Source organism: Erinaceus europaeus, chromosome X, assembly GCF_950295315.1.
Source record: "Erinaceus europaeus chromosome X, mEriEur2.1, whole genome shotgun sequence".
NCBI classification, from domain to species: Eukaryota; Metazoa; Chordata; class Mammalia; order Eulipotyphla; family Erinaceidae; genus Erinaceus; species Erinaceus europaeus.
This window is the reverse complement of record NC_080185.1, coordinates 6,247,796-6,265,025: the sequence shown is the minus strand read 5'-3', so window position 1 is coordinate 6,265,025 and position 17,230 is coordinate 6,247,796. Positions and strand designations below refer to the sequence as shown.

Genomic DNA, 17,230 nt, shown 5'->3' with positions numbered 1-17,230 from the left:
TGCAGGGACCAGCATAAGGGGTTTGAGCCCCGGGCTCCCCACCTGCAGGGGAATCACTTCTCAGGCAGTGAAGGTCTGCAGGTGTCTATCTTTCTCTCCCCCTCTCTGTCTTCCCCTCTCTCTCCATTTCTCTCTGTCCTATCCAACAATGACAATATCAATAACAACAACAAAACAAGGGCAACAAAAGGGAATAAATAAATAAATATTTTTTTAAAAATTCCCAAAAACTCCTCTTTTGTTTGTGTTTTTGCAGGATCTAAGGTTCTCAGAATGAGCTGTTAATTGTGACTATCACCAGGTATGCGGGGCACTGTGTGAAGGGCACCTGTTCCCAGATGTTTGAGGCAGTGCTGGAACCCAGTCCTCCCAAGGGCCTGGGAAGTGCTGGATCACTAGAACTGGCCTGTGAGGCTGCAGACACAGTGTGGACCCAGCTGGGGATCCAGAGGGAGGGAGAGTGAATCATATGACAAGCAGAGGCTCCCTTATGTTTTGTTTCACATGTCAGTGGATGTCAAGCCCTCTGGAACAGGAGTGGGTGGAAGAGGGGCATGGAGGGGTGGCACTGGCATGGACTGAGCTCCTGGTTTGAGTCACAAGCATAGTCAGGCACTTCCTCAGATGAGCTGGTTCTGCCACCAGGGAAGGGCTTAGTCACCCTTCTCTTTGCCTCTCCCTGTGAACTCTCCCTCCCCTCCCTTCCCTCCTCTCTCTTTCCCTTGTTTTTTTCCACCCTGCTATTCACTGACTCAGGCAGCTCAGCTTGGGGTAGGCAGGCAGGCAGGGAGGCCCTGAGACAAGTCACCCAGAGCTGTCAGCGGGAAGCAGCCAATTTCCCAAAGCCACCAGCAGGGCTGCACAGGTGACTCATTTCCTTCCAAATACACACATATATTTTTTAAATGCAAGCTTCAGGCAAAAATCAGGAACAAAACAGCTACATGCCTCATCAGGCCTCAGGAAGCACTGAGTCCTCCATGTTGTGAAGAGACAATTTCAGTTGAACACTAGGAAACCAAATGGACCTCCCATGGGCCTCATTATTCAATGAGGTTAATCATCAAAAGGGATGGCAGCACTGAAACAACATAATTGGCTATGCAAAGAGACTTTAGTACCTGTAGCTCTGATAACCCACGTACAAAACCCAGCACCACCATAAGCCAGAGCTGAGCAGTATTCTGAAAAAAAAAAAAAAAACTCCAAGAACCCCAGATGCGACCCTTTTTTAATTTATTTATAAAAAGGAAACCTTGACAAAACCATAGGATAAGAGGGGTACAGCTTCAAACAATTCCCACCACCAGACCTCCATATACCAACCCCTCCCCTGATAGCTTTCCTACTCTTTTAACCCTCTGGGAGTATGGACCCAAGATCATTGTGGGATGCAGAAGGTCTAGCTTCTGTAATTGCTTCCCCGCTGAACATGGGCGTTGACGTGACCCTTCTATATACTGTATGCTGACAATTACTCTTGGAGAAATGTGGAATTTGAGGAGCAAGGGGTACCGCCCCTGTGGAATCAGTGTGGTGGAATATTTCTCTAAAATCCTTCAAAATTCTATCAATGCAGGAAACTTCTGGAAGCCTCTCTGACAGACCATTCAAAGTGTGAAGGGGGAAGTTGTGCTGGAGGGGATTCATGCTAAAGGGCATCTGTGTTTAGAGAACAAGTACAGCCAGGGACTTTGGCTCCAATGGCTGAATCTTGGAGATCCCTCGCCCCCGTCCTGGGCTTTGCTCCACAGATCTTTCCAGCGCCCTTATGTTCACCTCTAGCTCTGAGCCTGATTTCAGTCCCCAGGCCACAGTACTACAACTCTTCCCCGGGAATCTGGGGCACATGTGCATGCCACAAAGAGACTCCCTCTGGTCCCAGTCCTGGTATTCAACCAGACAACCATTCATGGAGCACAGGTTGCCCTCTGGCCCAGACTTCAGCCCCCAGGGTTTCAGATCCCATCCTGTCAGGTCACCTAGCTGCAGAGAAGGGTGGATTGATTGCTGACTCTCCTGAGCCCTGTGTCATGGCTACTGAATTCCAGAGTTCCCAGCTGTGCCAGTAAGATGTCTCCAGTAACAAAGCTGTTGCTCAGGGCTAGGAGACTGCTCTTGAGGTTGGAAGATCAGCACTACTTGCTGGCACTATGAACAACACCAGCACCATGGACAGTGAAGCAGTACTGTGGTGTCTCTCTTTGTCAGGCTATACCCAACCCCAAGCTAGGCACCATGACTATTATTATTATTATTATTAGTAGTAGTAGTAGTAGTAGTAGTAGTAGTAGTAGTAGTAGTATTACCAGACTGCTATTCAGTTCTAGCTTAAGGTGATACTGGGTATTGAACCTGGGACCTTAGAGCCTGAGACGTGAAAGTTGTTTGCAGAACCATTACGCTGTCTCCCCAGCCTCTGTGATAATTAGAGTAACTGTTTTTACAGGCAACCAGGAGACAAGAGAGATCCCTGGGGTGAGAAAAGGCTTCCAGATCACTGGATGATGGAAATCACCAAAATTACAAGTCAGGGTCCAAGTGAATTTAAAGGCCCTTACCCCCAGCTACCAAGGGAGGAATGAATGAGAACTAGGGGCCACTGTCCAAAGGACTCCCATGTGCCAACAGGGGGGTGGATTCTACCATCTTCAAGTGGCAGCATGTTTGTAACAATGCCTGTCAGCCCTAGTACTCAGTGCTGACTTGGAGAAAAGCCTAGGAGCATTGTGGAGCTGGCTGTAGCAAGAGTGTCAGGCCCTCTGCCAGCTGCCTTGGCTGTGAGGTCACAGATTTCTCCTGGTTGCTTCATCTCCTTTAACTTTATTTATCCTTGGTTTTTCTCTCCCTTTTTATTAAGATGATGTTGGATCACAAGAGTGGTTGTGTTGAGGATATGCAAATTATGTAGGGGTAGAAAATAGCTCATCTGCATAGTGCACCTGTATTGCCAAGTATGAACCCAGGTTCAAGCCCACACTCCACTGCACTGGAGTCCAGGATGGGATTCCCACACTGGGACTTGAATCCTGCCATTTTCCAGACTCTGCTCTCCCTGGCATAGTTGCATGGTACAACCATATAAGGTCATTGAAGGTCACTCCTGAGCCCTTGGGACTTGAGGCATCCAGCCACCCAGGGGCTCTTCCAGACATACGTGGGCAAAAACCTTCCTGGTTAACATCTGAGGACCTTTTGAGCTTAGTCAGAAACTTCACCAAGTCAGATGTGGTCACACTCTATATATAAAGTTCCACCTGGCAAAGAGGAGGGAGAGGCTGGGAAGCAAGTGGAAGTGAGGTGTGACACAGTGGAGTCAGGAACTTCAGCCCATCTTTTGGAAAGCTCTAGAGCTGTTGGGACCTGCAGAGGTACACTACATGCAGTTTGGGGATCAGACTATGTGACTACACCCCCATCACTGATGCTCTGGCCCATCCACTGACAGGGGTCAAGGGGTTTGGCCTGCCTGCCTTTCAGAAATGGGTTGCCTTTCAGAAATGAGTCCTTTTGGATCCTCAGTGGAAGAAAGGGTGCTGACAGGGAAGGGGGATATCTTGGGGTGAACTGTACCTAGTCCTCTGCACCACAAGTCCCTGGAGGTGGGGTGATGACTAGAAAAGCTGTGACTTGCTGGGGACCAACAGCCACTGTCTATGAAATCCATCAGGAGACGTTGAAACTAGCATCTGTTGCTCATCTCAATAGTCCACAGTCCCAAGAGCAGGCAGCGAGCTGGGGCCTTGGCACAGGGCCACTCCTGACTCATCCCCTGGTAACAAGGAACCAAGTGGGGTCTGCACACCAGTCTTGCCACCAGAATGTTCACCTTAGTGCCTCCCTAGGCCTCCAGGTGCAGGGTCCAGGCATGTGTGACTTAAGGAAGTAAAATCCCAGGTCCAGAAGGTGGCACATCTGATGGAAAGCACATGTTACAATGTGCCAGGGCCCCAACCCGACCAGAAAGGGTAGAGGGGAGCTTCACAAGCAGTGAATCAGGGCTGCAGGTGTCTCTCCCTCTCTATCTTTGCCTCCCTCTCAATTTCTCTATGTCTCTAGCCAATAAAAATAACTAAATAGAGGGCTGGGAGGTAACACACCCAGATAAGGACACACATTACTATGCACAAGGACACAGGTTGAAGCCCGTCACCTGGGGGGGGCATGCTTCATGAGTGGTGAAGCATGTCTGCAGGTCTTTCTCTTTCTCTCTCCTTCTCTATCTCTCCCTCCTCTCTCAATTTATCTCATCCTAACAAAAACAGAAAGAGAAAAAAAGGGGAGATGGCTGCCAGGAGAGGTGGATTTGTATTGCCAGCAGTAAGTTCCAGCAATAACCCTGGTGGCAAGAAAGAAAGAAAGAAAAAAAGAGAAAGAAATATAACTTAAGTGAAGCAGTGCTGCAACTGTTTCTTTTCCCATCTCCCACTCTTCCTCTCTCCCTTTTCCATTTCTTTGTCTGTATCTGAAATCAAGCAGTCAATGAAAGATCTTTTTAAAAAGGAAGTGACAACATTAAGAACAGGAGAAGCTTCTATTGATGTGCCCTCAGCTTGCTCAGAGCCTTGCCCCCCACCTGGCTCTCAGCCCCACCCACATCTCTCTCATAGCCCCGCCCCACCCTGTTCACAGCCCCTCCCACAGCATTCCATAGCCCCGCCCATGTTTCTTGCTCACAGCCCACCCCATCCCGCTCGCAGCCCCACCCACATCTCTCTCATAGCCCCGCCCCACCCTGTTCCCAGCCCCTCCCACAGCATTCCATAGCCCCGCCCATGTTTCTTGCTCACAGCCCACCCCATCCCGCTCGCAGCCCCACCCACATCTCTCGCATAGCCCCGCCCCCCTGCTCACAGCCACGCCCCTTCCCCAGCAAGGTCCCCCACCTTTTCTCCACGCACTTCACGGAGGCCGTCTCCTAACAACGCGTCTGCGCGCGGACCTAAGCCTGCTTTCACGTATGCGCAGTCGCCCAGCCTGGAGCCCTATGACCCCTGCGACCCCTGCGACCCCCGCGCAAGCTACTGACGTCCTGCCGGCGTGCGTGACGTAGAAAGGTGGAGTCCGCCTGCCGGGCCGCAAACGCGGAAGTGCCCGGGACCTCCCATGCCTGTTCTTTACCGGTCCCATGTCCTCGCGGACTCTGACCCTGAGCACAGGTAGCACCGCCGGGGACTGGCCTGGCCCCAGTGCTGTGGACAGGCCTGCGGTGTGTCTCCTGGGGCGGAGGGCTGGGGAGCTCCCTGACCCTGCTGTCGGGGTAGGGGGAGCGGGGCGGGGGCGGCCCCTATAGGCGCGGTGGATGGTCCCCCAGCTGACCCGCCCCAAGGGACAAGGGACTCCACGCTTTCGCTGGCGCGGCCGCCTCCTCAATGCGGAGCCTTCACCTCCAGGCAGGATGGCTCACCCTGGGGCTGAGACCCCGCCGGTCTGCCCCCTCCTCCTGCCCCTGCCCGGGACCCTCATGGCCAACCTGCACCGTGGGAGGGAGGCTACCCCAGCAAACAGCTCTATCCCTACTATCACTTGGACATAGCCCCAGGACCCAAGGGAGGGCTCACGAGGGGGACCCGAGCCCCCCAGATGGCGCCTGTTTAGGCGGGCAGCTGGAGCGAAGCTTAGGCAGGACAGAGTGCAGCCTGCAAACAAGGCTGTTCAGCAGCACATAAAGTCCTGGGCTCTCCACCCACCCAACCAGGGCTGAGCCCTATGCTTGCATAGGCAAGCGGTGCTGGCCAGTGCTGGGCTCTGCTGACGCTCATAAACCACACCCCAGACACCTCAGCACCCAGCACCAAGGCACGGAGGCCCCCAATATCCTGACCCCACACCAGAGCTCCAGGGTATGGAACTTGGCCTCCACACCCAGGGGACACCCTTAATCGCAGCGGGCTGGATGCAGGACAGGGTGGTGACTGAAGGACAGGCTCCTGGGCCCATGCTCAGCCCGGACAGGACACCTCCCAGCGTCCAGGGAAGTTGGGAGGGGCGCCTGTATGCTGGCTCAGACCCTTCTTGCTTTTGTCTAGGTCACCTGGGACCCCAAGAAGCCCAGCCATGAAGTTCCCCTGCCTGTCCTTCCGCCAGCCCTATGCAGGCTTCGTCCTGAATGGGGTCAAAACTCTGGAGACTCGCTGGCGCCCCCTGCTGAGCGGCTACCGGAACCGCACCCTGGCAGTGCACATAGCCCACAGGGACTGGGGGGATATGGCTTGGAGGCGGCTGCTGCTGGGGGCGAGGGGAATGCGCCCAGCTCAACTCCGGGTCCTGCTGCGCCAAGGGGAACAGTTTGGCCGTGGAGTGATAGCAGGCAAGCCCCCACCCCCAGCAGACACTTTCAGGACCATCCTGTGCCCATGTGCTGAGCCCTGCCTGGCTCCATGACTCCCTAGCATAGCTGCCCGCCCCTGGGCTTCTGAGCCTGTGCCCTTCTGCCCTCTTGCCCTAGGGTGGGGGGGGTCCAGAACTGATTTCTGCAGCCACCACCTAGACAGGCTTTCCTGCTTGCTTAGCTTTCCTTGCTTGCTTGCTTGCTTGCCCCTTTCTGGGTGGGTTCTTGAGAAGTTGAATCCTCTGCATTGCCTTCCTACCCTTTGATGCACCCCAAGTCTCTGCCAAGGACCCCGCCTGAGGTCTGGGCTGAAGGAAGAGGACATAGGTGCACCAGTCTGCATAGAGCTGGTGGACACAGGGCACCTCTCTACACAGGGCTGGTGGACATCGGAGAGACTACACGATACCCTGACAGCCTGGCCCCGGAGGAGGCGGCAGCGATGGAGAAGCGAGCCGTGCTGCCTGGCCTGCAGCACAAGTTCCTGACTGAGCTCACCAACCCCCGCTGGCTGCTAGCGCCCCTTCCTCTGCAGCATGGAGCCCAGGGCATCTTCCAGGTGGACATCCCCTTGAACCTCATTCCAGGGCTCCCCTCACAGGCAGCAGGTCCACCAGCTGCCCCTTCACCCCCATCTGCTGCTCCTGACCAAGTCCCTGGAATTCCCTGGGAGCTGCATGCCAGTGCTGAGCACGGCCCCCCAGCCCCCAAGTGATAGGGCTCAGGGGACCCACCCTGGGCTCAGAGTCACAGCTGCCAGGACCATGGCCTTGAGGAGAGGAAGAGCTTACACTCCTTGCCCTGAGCCTTGGTACTAAGCTGGGGGGGGAGCAGAGTGGGATCCTGGAAATCCCCAGACTACTGGTTCACTCCCCTTGGAGTTCCTCATGGGCCTCCTTGGAAGGATTACATGACAGACTCTGCGACCAATATTATAATTGTGAGGAAAGAACAAAGCAGAAGGTTCTGAAAAGCTTGGGAAAGGTCTCCCCCAGGGAGGCCCCAAAAATAAGAAGAGGAAGAGCACCCCCTCCTACTTCCCTCCCTCCCTCCCTCCTGAGTATGTCCATCTCTTTCTTAAACCCTGTCCTGGGCTGTCTCCCATTTGGTCCTCTGAGACCTCATGTGAAGTTCCTTATTAAATGCCTTCCTACTTTGCAAAGTGCTTCCTTTGTGCTGCCTAGGACCTGCCCTGCTCCCCTTTCATGTGTCACTTTCAGTGCCTTACTGGCATGGGGGGCACATGTACAGGTGGGGTGCAACCTAGTGTCCCTCTTCTGGGTGCTTATGGTAGTATTCGTGGCTCCCAGGTCTGACTCTCTTGTTGTTGCGGTGGTCTGGTGTCGGGCTGCACCGCGGAGAAGAGAGCGGACGTCCAGAGCAAAGGGGTACACAAATCTTTATTATAGGATGGGGGGGAGGTTTGGTTCAGACCACGTGGAGCCAGCCAGCAATGGCCGACCACGGGGGGAGAGCAGGGAGCAAGACCTCAGAGAGGGAGAGCCGAGAGCCCAGAGAGAGAGAGGGGAGGGGTGAGGGGGCTTTTTATTGGGCGACAACCAGGGGTGACGTGTAGGGCCAGGATTGGTTGAAAGGGGGCACTCTAGGATTTAGCGGGGCATAGAAAAACCTGGGGGCGGAGACTGCATCAGAATAATTCCTCAGCAACATCTCCTCCTATCCCTTTATATCTAAATGGACACAGTAAAGAAAAATGGAATGGAGCAGGCTTAAATGTTTTAGAGGAATGCCATGCTCAGGTGGGAAGATGTAGGACTTTCTGTGGAGGAGGGAAGGCTTAAATGGCTGCCAACCTTGTGAGATTTATGCGTCCTCCTGTGCTCAACCCCTCTTTAGAGAGAGAGACTTACCTGGAGAGACTCATCTCATAGGTTTAAGCGCAGCCTGCTCAACCATCTCTTCACAAAATCTCTACATCTTTTCTATCTTTCTATCTAGTAATTGAATAAGATGTACAAAGTCTATAAAAGACTATCATGGGGCAGAAACCTTTTGGGCATAAGCCTAAATGATATAACAAAATAGGAAGGGACAAGTAGGGGAGAAGTAAAAGCCAGTGTGGTGTGAAGGGAAGGATTGGTGTGTAAAGGAACATTCCCTGTTTGGGTGGGGAAAGGGGCAAGGGTACATAATGAGGGGGAGGCGGGAGGCATGACCCACCAAACAGAGGGGCTATTTGGCATTGTATAGTCCTCAAGGCAACAGTCTATAAAGTCTATGAATTACTCAGGATCAGTCTATGAAAAACCAGCAGCATGAAGGGAAATAAGCTGCTTCAAAATTGTGTAAAATGTATATAGGGTATGTCAGAAAGTCCGATACAAGTCTCAGTCCGAAGTAGATGGCTAGGGGAAGAATTGGCAGGGGATGCAACACTGCATGAGGGAGGTCAGCCGCTGGAATGTTGCTCTTTTGTAGATAGCTAGCTGGAACTGCCAACACGTAACAAGCAGGTCAGAAGCAGGAACGGTAACCAGGCATGAAGAAAGTTCTGTCCTTGGAGTTCGTGTATCAGGTTCTTCAGATCGCGTTGAGTGACATCTAGGGTTTCGGGGGGTGTGCCACGGTAGTCGTGCCATCTAGTGAGTGACGTCAGGGTGTGCAGGGGTTCAGATGGTTTTTCCGGGATTCCTGTGAAAGAAACACAAACAATCTGCTTCTTGTGGTTAATTTGAACTTGTAACAAGTTATAGATTTGTTATAGTTGATACCTAGATGATTATAATTGGTTTAGAATCTCTTTATGATTTTATTTAAAGGTCATCTAATGTGACCTCCTGTAGCAGCCTCTACTGCAGGATCTTAAGACCAATTTTAGCTAAAATATGTATTTTAAACAGACTCAAATTGCTTAGAGAGTTAACGCATATTCGTGACAATGATTTCAACGTTTACAGTGCCAGATTGATGCCAGATCTGTTGTGGATTAATTTCCACAAGATTGTTTACAGGGCACCTTTGGGGGCCCTTCAAAGGTGTCCTGTATATAAAATTTATATAGTTTAGTTTTGGGAATGAATAGTCACGTTGAACATTTAAACTTTTACCTAAATAGTAAGTTACCTTAATAAATTAATTTTTACCTTGTCTGGTAAAAGTGTAGCTGTAGGGTTACACTTTTGACCATTAAGTTAGTGTTACCAAACTTGAGACATACCCATAAACATTTAGTTGTAACAAACTGGAGGAAAAAGAACTTTTGTTATAAAAACACATTATTTAAAAACAAATTTAAATCTGTCATTAGTCACACGGTTTAAGACTAAACACATATATACCAAAGCTATATATAAAAATTCAAAAGAGGGAGAAAGAAAAAAAAATTTGGAATGTTTCTGGACATCTCCAGAAACTTTAGCTGTGTCCACCATTTTTATATAAAGCCAGTTAACTTTTAGAGTACTCCAAGCAGATGGGTCATGCAAAAAAGTTATTCAACACACTCACTCACAAAAACAACTGGCCAGTTATAACATAAGACATACAGGGAAAGGGTAGGAGAGAGGTCTCTGTGAGCCAGATTCTGCAGGTTCTGCCATGTCGTATTACGGGTCCTGGGATGTATCCTGCATCTGGTCCTCCTGTAGTATTTCTTGTTCTTCAGGAATAACAGCGCCATCCTGCGGGTATTGTCGGACATGGCGGGCAGGAACCCAGACAGGTTTAGAGAAATTTTGAGGGAAAATGCATGCGAAACCCCTTCCCATGGTCAATAATGGGTCAGGCCCTTTCCAAACTTTATCGAGTGGGTCTCTCCATTTGACCTTAATAGATGGGAGGGTAGATGGTGTTTGCCAGTGAAGAATAATAGGGGGTAAGGCCGAGTTATTGTAAATATTAAAGAGATTTAACGTAGTTAAGGCTTTTGCTAGCTGGATATTGGGGGGATATGTTCCTCCTTTATCTTTATTTAGTTGAGCCTTCAGAGTTTGATGGGCCCTCTCGACAATGCCTTGTCCCTGTGGATTGTAGGGAATGCCCGTGGTATGAGTAATATTCCAGAGGGAACAAAAATCTTTAAATTGTTTGCTTGTAAACATAGGTGCATTGTCTGTTTTCAAAAATAATGGGACCCCCATAACGGCAAAACAAGAGAGCATATGGCTTATAAGCTTTTTAGCACTTTCTCCTTTCTGAGCTGTAGCCCACATAAATTTAGAAAAGGTATCAATTGAGACAAACACATATTTTTGTTTGCCAAAGTTTGGTATGTGGGTGACATCAATTTGCCAAATAGCATTAGCTTTTAAACCTCGGGGGTTAACCCCAAGGGTCTGGATAGCAGGTGTCTTTATGAGACTTGCACAAGAAGAGCATGTAGCAAGGATATGTTTTAACTGTGGTACAGGAACATCAGGGAATCGAGCTTGAAGGCCTTTAAGATTAACATGGGTTAGAGAGTGAAAATTAGCAGGATCAGAGACAGAGACTGGGAAAGTTCCTGTGGAGGCAAGGCGGTCAACTGCGGCATTCCCTTCGGACAGGGAACCAGGAAGAGGGCTGTGGGAACGAAGGTGTTGAATATACAGTGGTTGGGTTCAAGAACAGAGCATAGAGGCGATTTGAATCAAGAGAGGGGAAAGTGGGTTGTCATCAATTTTCACATACGAACGAGCAAGCCATGGAAGTAAGTTAACAGTATACACACTGTCAGAAAAAAGGTTGAAGGATTCTGGTACAGCTTTTAGTGCAAGAAAAACAGCATAAAGTTCTTTGTACTGAGGGGAATTATCAGGAAGCTCAGTAAAGAGAGGTTTAGGAGATTGTTTGTCTGGGTAATATATAAGGGCAGCAGCTCCCCTTTTTCCGCCATCAGTAAAGATTGTAGGAGCAGAGGGAATGGGATCCCGAGAGAAAAGTTTAGGTGCTAGTAGAGGCAGAAGAGGTAAAGAAGCTATCAATTTATTAGAAGGAAAATGGTTATCTATTTGTCCTGGAAACCCCACGAAGCTTATGGCAAAGCGGGAATGATGGTGTATAAGCCACTCTGTATCTGTGAGAGAAAAGGGCAGAATGATTAAATCCGGTTCTTTCCCTAAGACCTGCACAGACCTATTTCTCCCTTGGTGAACCATGAATGCTAACGCATCTATCTCAGTGAGGAGTCTTGGAGCTCCTCCTACTGGCGTGTGAAGCCATTCGAGAACCCCATGGTCTTGCCACAGTGCCCCTACTACTGTGGGGGTGGAGTTGAAGATTAGAAGGTTTACCGGAGAGGAGGGGGAGAATCAAACAAGGTGCATGTCCTGGAGGGCCTGGTTAACCCTTTCCAGTGCCAAGGAGGCCTCAGGAGTTAACTTACGTTTTGAAGAGGGCTGTTTCCTTTCAACAGGTCAAACAGTGGTTGGAGGCAGCTTGTGGGCAGATAGAGATACTGCCTAAGCCAATTTAAATTTCCTAGAAAACTTTGTAAAGAAGCAAGAGTAAGGTTAGAAGGGAAGGTAACATTAGGTTTTAAGGGACGAATTTGCGTTAGAGAAATCTCTGAACCTAGGAAGGATATTGGAGGGATTAGCTGTATCTTCTCAGGGGCTACATTAAGGCCGCTTTTCTTTAATGCAGGAATGAGAAAATCACGTAAGGCATAGAGATCTGTATCTGATTTTCCCCATATTAAAATATCATCTGTATAATGAAAAATATTAAGACCCTTATGAATATATGGGACAAGGGCAGATTTAACAGCCTCCTGACAAATTGTAGGACTATTGGCCATACCCTGGGGCATCACCACCCATTCAAATCTATCAGCAGGGCTGGCATTATTAATAGACGGAACAGAGAAGGCAAAACGTTTACAATCTCGCGGATGCAAGGGGATAGAGAAAAAACAATCTTGTATATCAATAGCTATGATTGGAATTCCCGTGGGAATTGCAGAAGCAAGAGGCAAACCCTTTGGGGGGAGCCCCAGACCTGCATGGTTTTATTTACTGCACGGAGATCTTGAAGGAGGCGCCATTTTCCTGAGCGCTTTTTAATCACAAAGACAGGAGTATTCCATGGGCTTCGAGAATGACGAATGTGTCCCAAGGACAACTGCTCTCGGACGAGCTCTTTTAAAATTTTTAGCTTATCCCTAGGTAAAGGCCACTGTTCCACCCAGACAGGCTCATTAGAAAGCCAGCTTAAGCGGGGTGTTTGGCTACGAACAGTGGCATTTAGTATTGGGGGTGCTGAATAGACCTGGTATCGCGGGAATGAGTTTTACTCTCTGCAGAGGCGACTGTGGATATCCTAACATTAAGACATTCCAGAAGATCCCTGCCCAGTAAGTTGGTGCTAATATTAGCTACCAAAGGGCGGAAGTGTCCGGTAGAACCTTCTGGGTCTTCCCACATAAGCGAGTCTCGTGTGCAAAATGCTCTCGTCATCCCTCCTATTCCATGTAAACTGGGTCCAGGGATGAGTTCCCAATCTTGGGGAACCTCTTCTTGCCTTAAAATCGTCTTTGCTGCCCCCGTGTCAATCAAAAATTTAAAAGGAATATTGCCAATCTTTACTGTCATAGAAGGGTGACCTTGTTCTAAAACAGGAGTGGTCCACAAAATCTCAGGCCCCGAATTTGTACCATTCAGGGGCGAACCATCTTTATGAAATTGGGACCAACAATCTCTCTTCCAATGAAACCCCTTACGACATTTTGGACAAACAGTACGTGGTCTCTGGCTCCCTGACTGAAAGCGGGGTTGCTCTGGCTGGAGGCGTGGTTTCCCTGACTGGAGGCGTGGTCGCAACTTATCAGGACATTGGTTACGCCAATATCCTTGGCGACCGCACTGAAAGCAGGCCCCGTTTTGCTTACGTGGGGTAACTGCATAGACCTGCATCGTAGCGGGTGCCCCATAATTGCCTGATGTAAGTTCCTGTGTCGCTAGAATCGAATTATCTGGGTGTAGGTGTTTAAGATTAAGGCATACCTGACGGAATTGTGGTGTCATGCCTTCCCAGACAATAGAGCGCAGGAGTAGTTTGCGGACGTCAGGATTATAAACCTTTCTCTCTAAGCTTCTCTTCACCCTTGAGATGAAGCTCGCCAATGACTCATCAGAGCCTTGGTGAAAAGAGTTAATGGGAGCTGATGGATCTACATCAGGTGTGGTCACCCTTTCCCATGCTTGTGTTGCACAGATGCATACCTGTTCAAAATAACCGGTTGGAAACCTGGCTTCTGCCTGCTGAGCTCCAGATTCATAAGCTCCTGCTCCAAACAAAGCATCAGAATTCCATTCTACCTGTTTGTTACTATTTTCCTGCGATTGCCTAGAGCACTCATCGCGGAAACATGCCTGCCACTGAAGATAGAGTGGGTCTGGGAGTGCAGCATGAGCCAGATCTTTCCAGTCTCGTGGTGTATTTAAATGCTGGTAAAAGCTTCTCAAGACGGACTTGGTCCTTGTAGAATGCATACCGTCCTCCCTGACTGGTTGTCTGTGTGTTCCAAGTTTTTTAGAGTAATATGGCTGCCATGGCTGAGGGTTTTGTTTAGAAGGGGCCAAGTTTACCGGGAATGTGTGGATTTGGTCCGATGGCGTGGGAGAGGGAGCTACAGAAGTCGAAAGTTCAGTCGAAACTTCTGTAGTGGCTGCAGGGGAGACTAAATGCATATCTACGGGGACGGAGCTCCCGGGGTGGACTGTACATGGTTTAAAATCCTTAAATGCTGAAAAAATATCCTTCAGCTCTCGTATCTCAGCCACTAGGTCACTTATCCTTATGGCATACCACGTTTTACATATCTTGAAAGTGGCGACCACAGTTAAAAAAATCCAAGGGGTAGCGAAAATTAAACCTTTTATGACAGCAGGAATCTGTCCCAGGTCAAGAGATAATGACTGGGACACCTCATAAAACGAGAAATTTCCCATGGTGGAGGGAAACGCGGGGCCACAGAAGTGGGCGGATGCCACTTACCTGTGTCTGGGTGGTTTCGGAGACCTCAGGCCGGGCGTGGTGTGGGTACGGAACACGATGGGCGCCAGATGTTGTTGCGTTGGTCTGGTGTCGGGCTGCACCGCGGAGAAGAGAGCGGACGTCCAGAGCAAAGGGGTACACAAATCTTTATTATAGTATGGGGGGGAGGTTTGGTTCAGACCACATGGAGCCAGCCGGCAATGGTCGACCACGGGGGGGGGGGAGCAGGGAGCGAGACCTCAGAGAGGGAGAGCCGAGAGCCCAGAGAGAGAGAGGGGAGGGGTGAGGGGGCTTTTTATTGGGCGACAACCAGGGGTGACGTGTAGGGCCAGGATTGGTTGAAAGGGGGCACTCTAGGATTTAGCGGGGCATAGAAAAACCTGGGGGTGGAGACTGCATCAGAATAATTCCTCAGCAACACTCTCTTGTGTGACTGTCCTACACAGACCCAGTAGCCAGGATGCCTGCTTTGTTCCTGCTGCCTGGACCACACTGGGCTTCAAACCTGTGCTCTGTTCCCAGCACAGTGTCATCAGGAGGGTATAAGACAGAGATGAAGGCACACCCCACAGCAACACCCGACTGCTTGTGGAGCTTCCCCTCTGCACTGTACTCTTATCTTGGCCCAGGTCTCAGATCAGGGACTGTGCCTGCCCTCCATGTCTGCAGGAGGGGTCCTGAGTCCAGCTCTGAGGTCTTTGCCCAGTGGTGAGGTTCTGTGGGAATCCTGTGTCCTCCCTGAGGCTGCTTCCTGGGGGATGCTGTCCCCTCCAGCCCCACTTGACCAGGACCACCTACTACTCTGAGCCAGACTGTGCTGCCCTGCCATCCCTGTTAGCAGGGGTGACCTGGCATCTTGGGAGGCACGGTGCTCTGTGGAAGGACTCAGCTGCTGAGAAGAAATGTACTGGCCCCACCACACCCCTGAGGACAGACCCTCCCATGTCAGGGGCACCAGTGGCGTCCGGTGGTGTCTCCAGTCCGTGCTCGGCCACTCTGGGTTCCTGTGAGACACTTGGATGGTAGGAACAAAAGACAAGGACTTGAGATTCACTTCAGGATGTTTATTTACTCCCTTAGAGATCTAATATTTCTTTATTAGGGATGAAAATACATTCTGGCTTATGAGTGACCATTTTTTTTTAATCAATTACCAGTAACTCATGCCTCATGGTTTTGGATTTTCCTGGAGCTGATCACTAACAGAGCACCTCTGATCGGAATTATTTTGCTGATCAGAATTATTTTGCTCAGTCTCAGCATGAGTGTAGAGAGATATGGCAGAAAATACAGCCATTAGGACAGAATAGCAAGTGTTGAACAATGACAGAATAGTTTCATAATCAGGTGGAACTCTGAAGCTGTTGGACATTAGCCCTATTTCCTGCCCTCTGGCCATTGGCAGGGTCACAGAGGGAACCTCCCCACTCAGGCCACCCTGTTCACTAGGGAAGCTGATTTCCCTGGGGCAGTTAGCTGGACCGATCACTGAGCTGACCTCAGGGCATGGGATGGGTGGGGGAACCCGGGGTCCCTCAGCACTTGGGACACCCCCCAGGGCCTTTTCCTCAGTGTTCTCAGTAGAATCTTCCTGGTTTTGTGATTGTGCATGGCTAGTGGCTTCCACTAGCTTCCTTCTTTTTGAAGCTGGTGATGTGACCTTTAGGCTGGTGGTCGTTTTCCTGTTGCGTTTTTTCTGTATTTTCTGGATGAGCAGAGGACAGTCTCGCTTAAACTTGGCATTGCGATAGAGCTGGAAGAAAATGAATCAGTCACTTTGAGGCCATATGTCCCACCCCCACCCCAATCCTGCTGTTTCCTTTTCTGTGGAAAAAAGAAGCCCTCTTCCTGTTGCTGGTGAGTGGGTGCATGTCCTTGTGCCTGGGAGCCCAGGCTCAGTGAGGAGGGGCAGGCCAGGTTACAGTCTTGTGCACTTGCCACCTGTGACTGGGCTGTCAGGCTCTAGTCCCACCTGCAGATGTTCCCATGGGTGGGGAAGGGGAGGTCCAGTTCAGGTGAATGTCTCCATTGTCAAGGGCCCTTCCCATCAACAAACTCACATGGGAAAGAGCCATCCTAAAAGATGAGCCCTTCCTCTGTGTGTCCTTCCCCCAGGCCTCCTCCCAGGGTAGGGTAAAGGAACAGGACACAGGGGTAGGGGTTTATTTTTACTCTACCATGGTCCTCCTGTTCTGGGAAGAGCGAGCTGAGGGATCCTTAGGATGTGTTCTTCTGAAACCATGCATGTTTAACAGTCGGATGAAGGCCTTCAAGCTGTCTGCTTGAAAGATTTTATCTTGTCCTGTCCGCTGAAGGACTTCCCATTGGATTAAATCCTCTTTGATGACCACAGTGTCCCCATCATCGTTCCAGCACACCGACATGAATGAGTCATCTTCTGTGATCATCCAGAGTTTTACGGGGAAGGGAAAGCTTAGGATGTTACCTACTGATGGCTTGGCAGCTCTTCCCCTTGTAGCTTTGGGCTGCCGTTTTGGTTTGAGGACTGTGGCTGGTTTCTTTTGTTGGTCTAAGTCCATCTTCAGCTCCTCCCCAGGATCCCCATTCACATCTGGGGATATTTTAGCCTGGCACTGTGCTGCAGGTTCTTTATTCCTACATGGTGCCAACAGAGTCTCAACAGTCTCTATTCCACCCTGAGTTTCCATAAAGCTAGATCAGGAACATATGGCTCCCAAGACACTAAGACTGGTGTGTCTACTTACAAATGGCTTTAGGAGTGTTTTCCAGCTGCTGTAGTAACAGCACTCTTTATTTGTCATGTGATGTCACAAAAGGGCTCACAGCCATTCTAAAGAGAGAACCTTTACCAGGGCTGGGTGGGGGTGGGGCCTGTCAGGTCCTCTTTTCTAGAAGTATAGAAAGTATGACTCTTAACTGTTGTGTGGGTTCCTTGACTTTGCCACAGAAAGAATTACAGGGAAAAGTCCACTGATAGCAGAT

General features: G+C 50.0%; 2 protein-coding genes across 2 annotated transcripts; one reads left to right on the top strand and one right to left on the bottom strand.

Annotated features, from left to right (window-relative positions):
* The first annotated feature begins 4,901 nt into the window (after positions 1 to 4,901).
* On the top strand, positions 4,902 to 7,493 carry EOLA1 (endothelium and lymphocyte associated ASCH domain 1). Its single transcript, XM_007527613.3, has 3 exons — positions 4,902 to 5,159; positions 6,030 to 6,310; positions 6,709 to 7,493. The coding sequence occupies exons 1-3, from the start codon at positions 5,107 to 5,109 to the stop codon at positions 7,044 to 7,046; spliced, it is 672 nt and encodes a 223-aa protein (XP_007527675.2). The 5' UTR covers positions 4,902 to 5,106; the 3' UTR covers positions 7,047 to 7,493.
* A 7,822-nt stretch (positions 7,494 to 15,315) lies between these two features.
* Positions 15,316 to 17,006, bottom strand: LOC103117539 (heat shock transcription factor, X-linked member 3-like). The gene is made up of 2 exons (XM_007527612.2): positions 16,444 to 17,006; positions 15,316 to 16,019 (listed from the first exon to the last, which is right to left on the bottom strand). The coding sequence occupies exons 1-2, from the start codon at positions 16,933 to 16,935 to the stop codon at positions 15,435 to 15,437; spliced, it is 1,077 nt and encodes a 358-aa protein (XP_007527674.2). The 5' UTR covers positions 16,936 to 17,006; the 3' UTR covers positions 15,316 to 15,434.
* Positions 17,007 to 17,230: the final 224 nt, after the last annotated feature.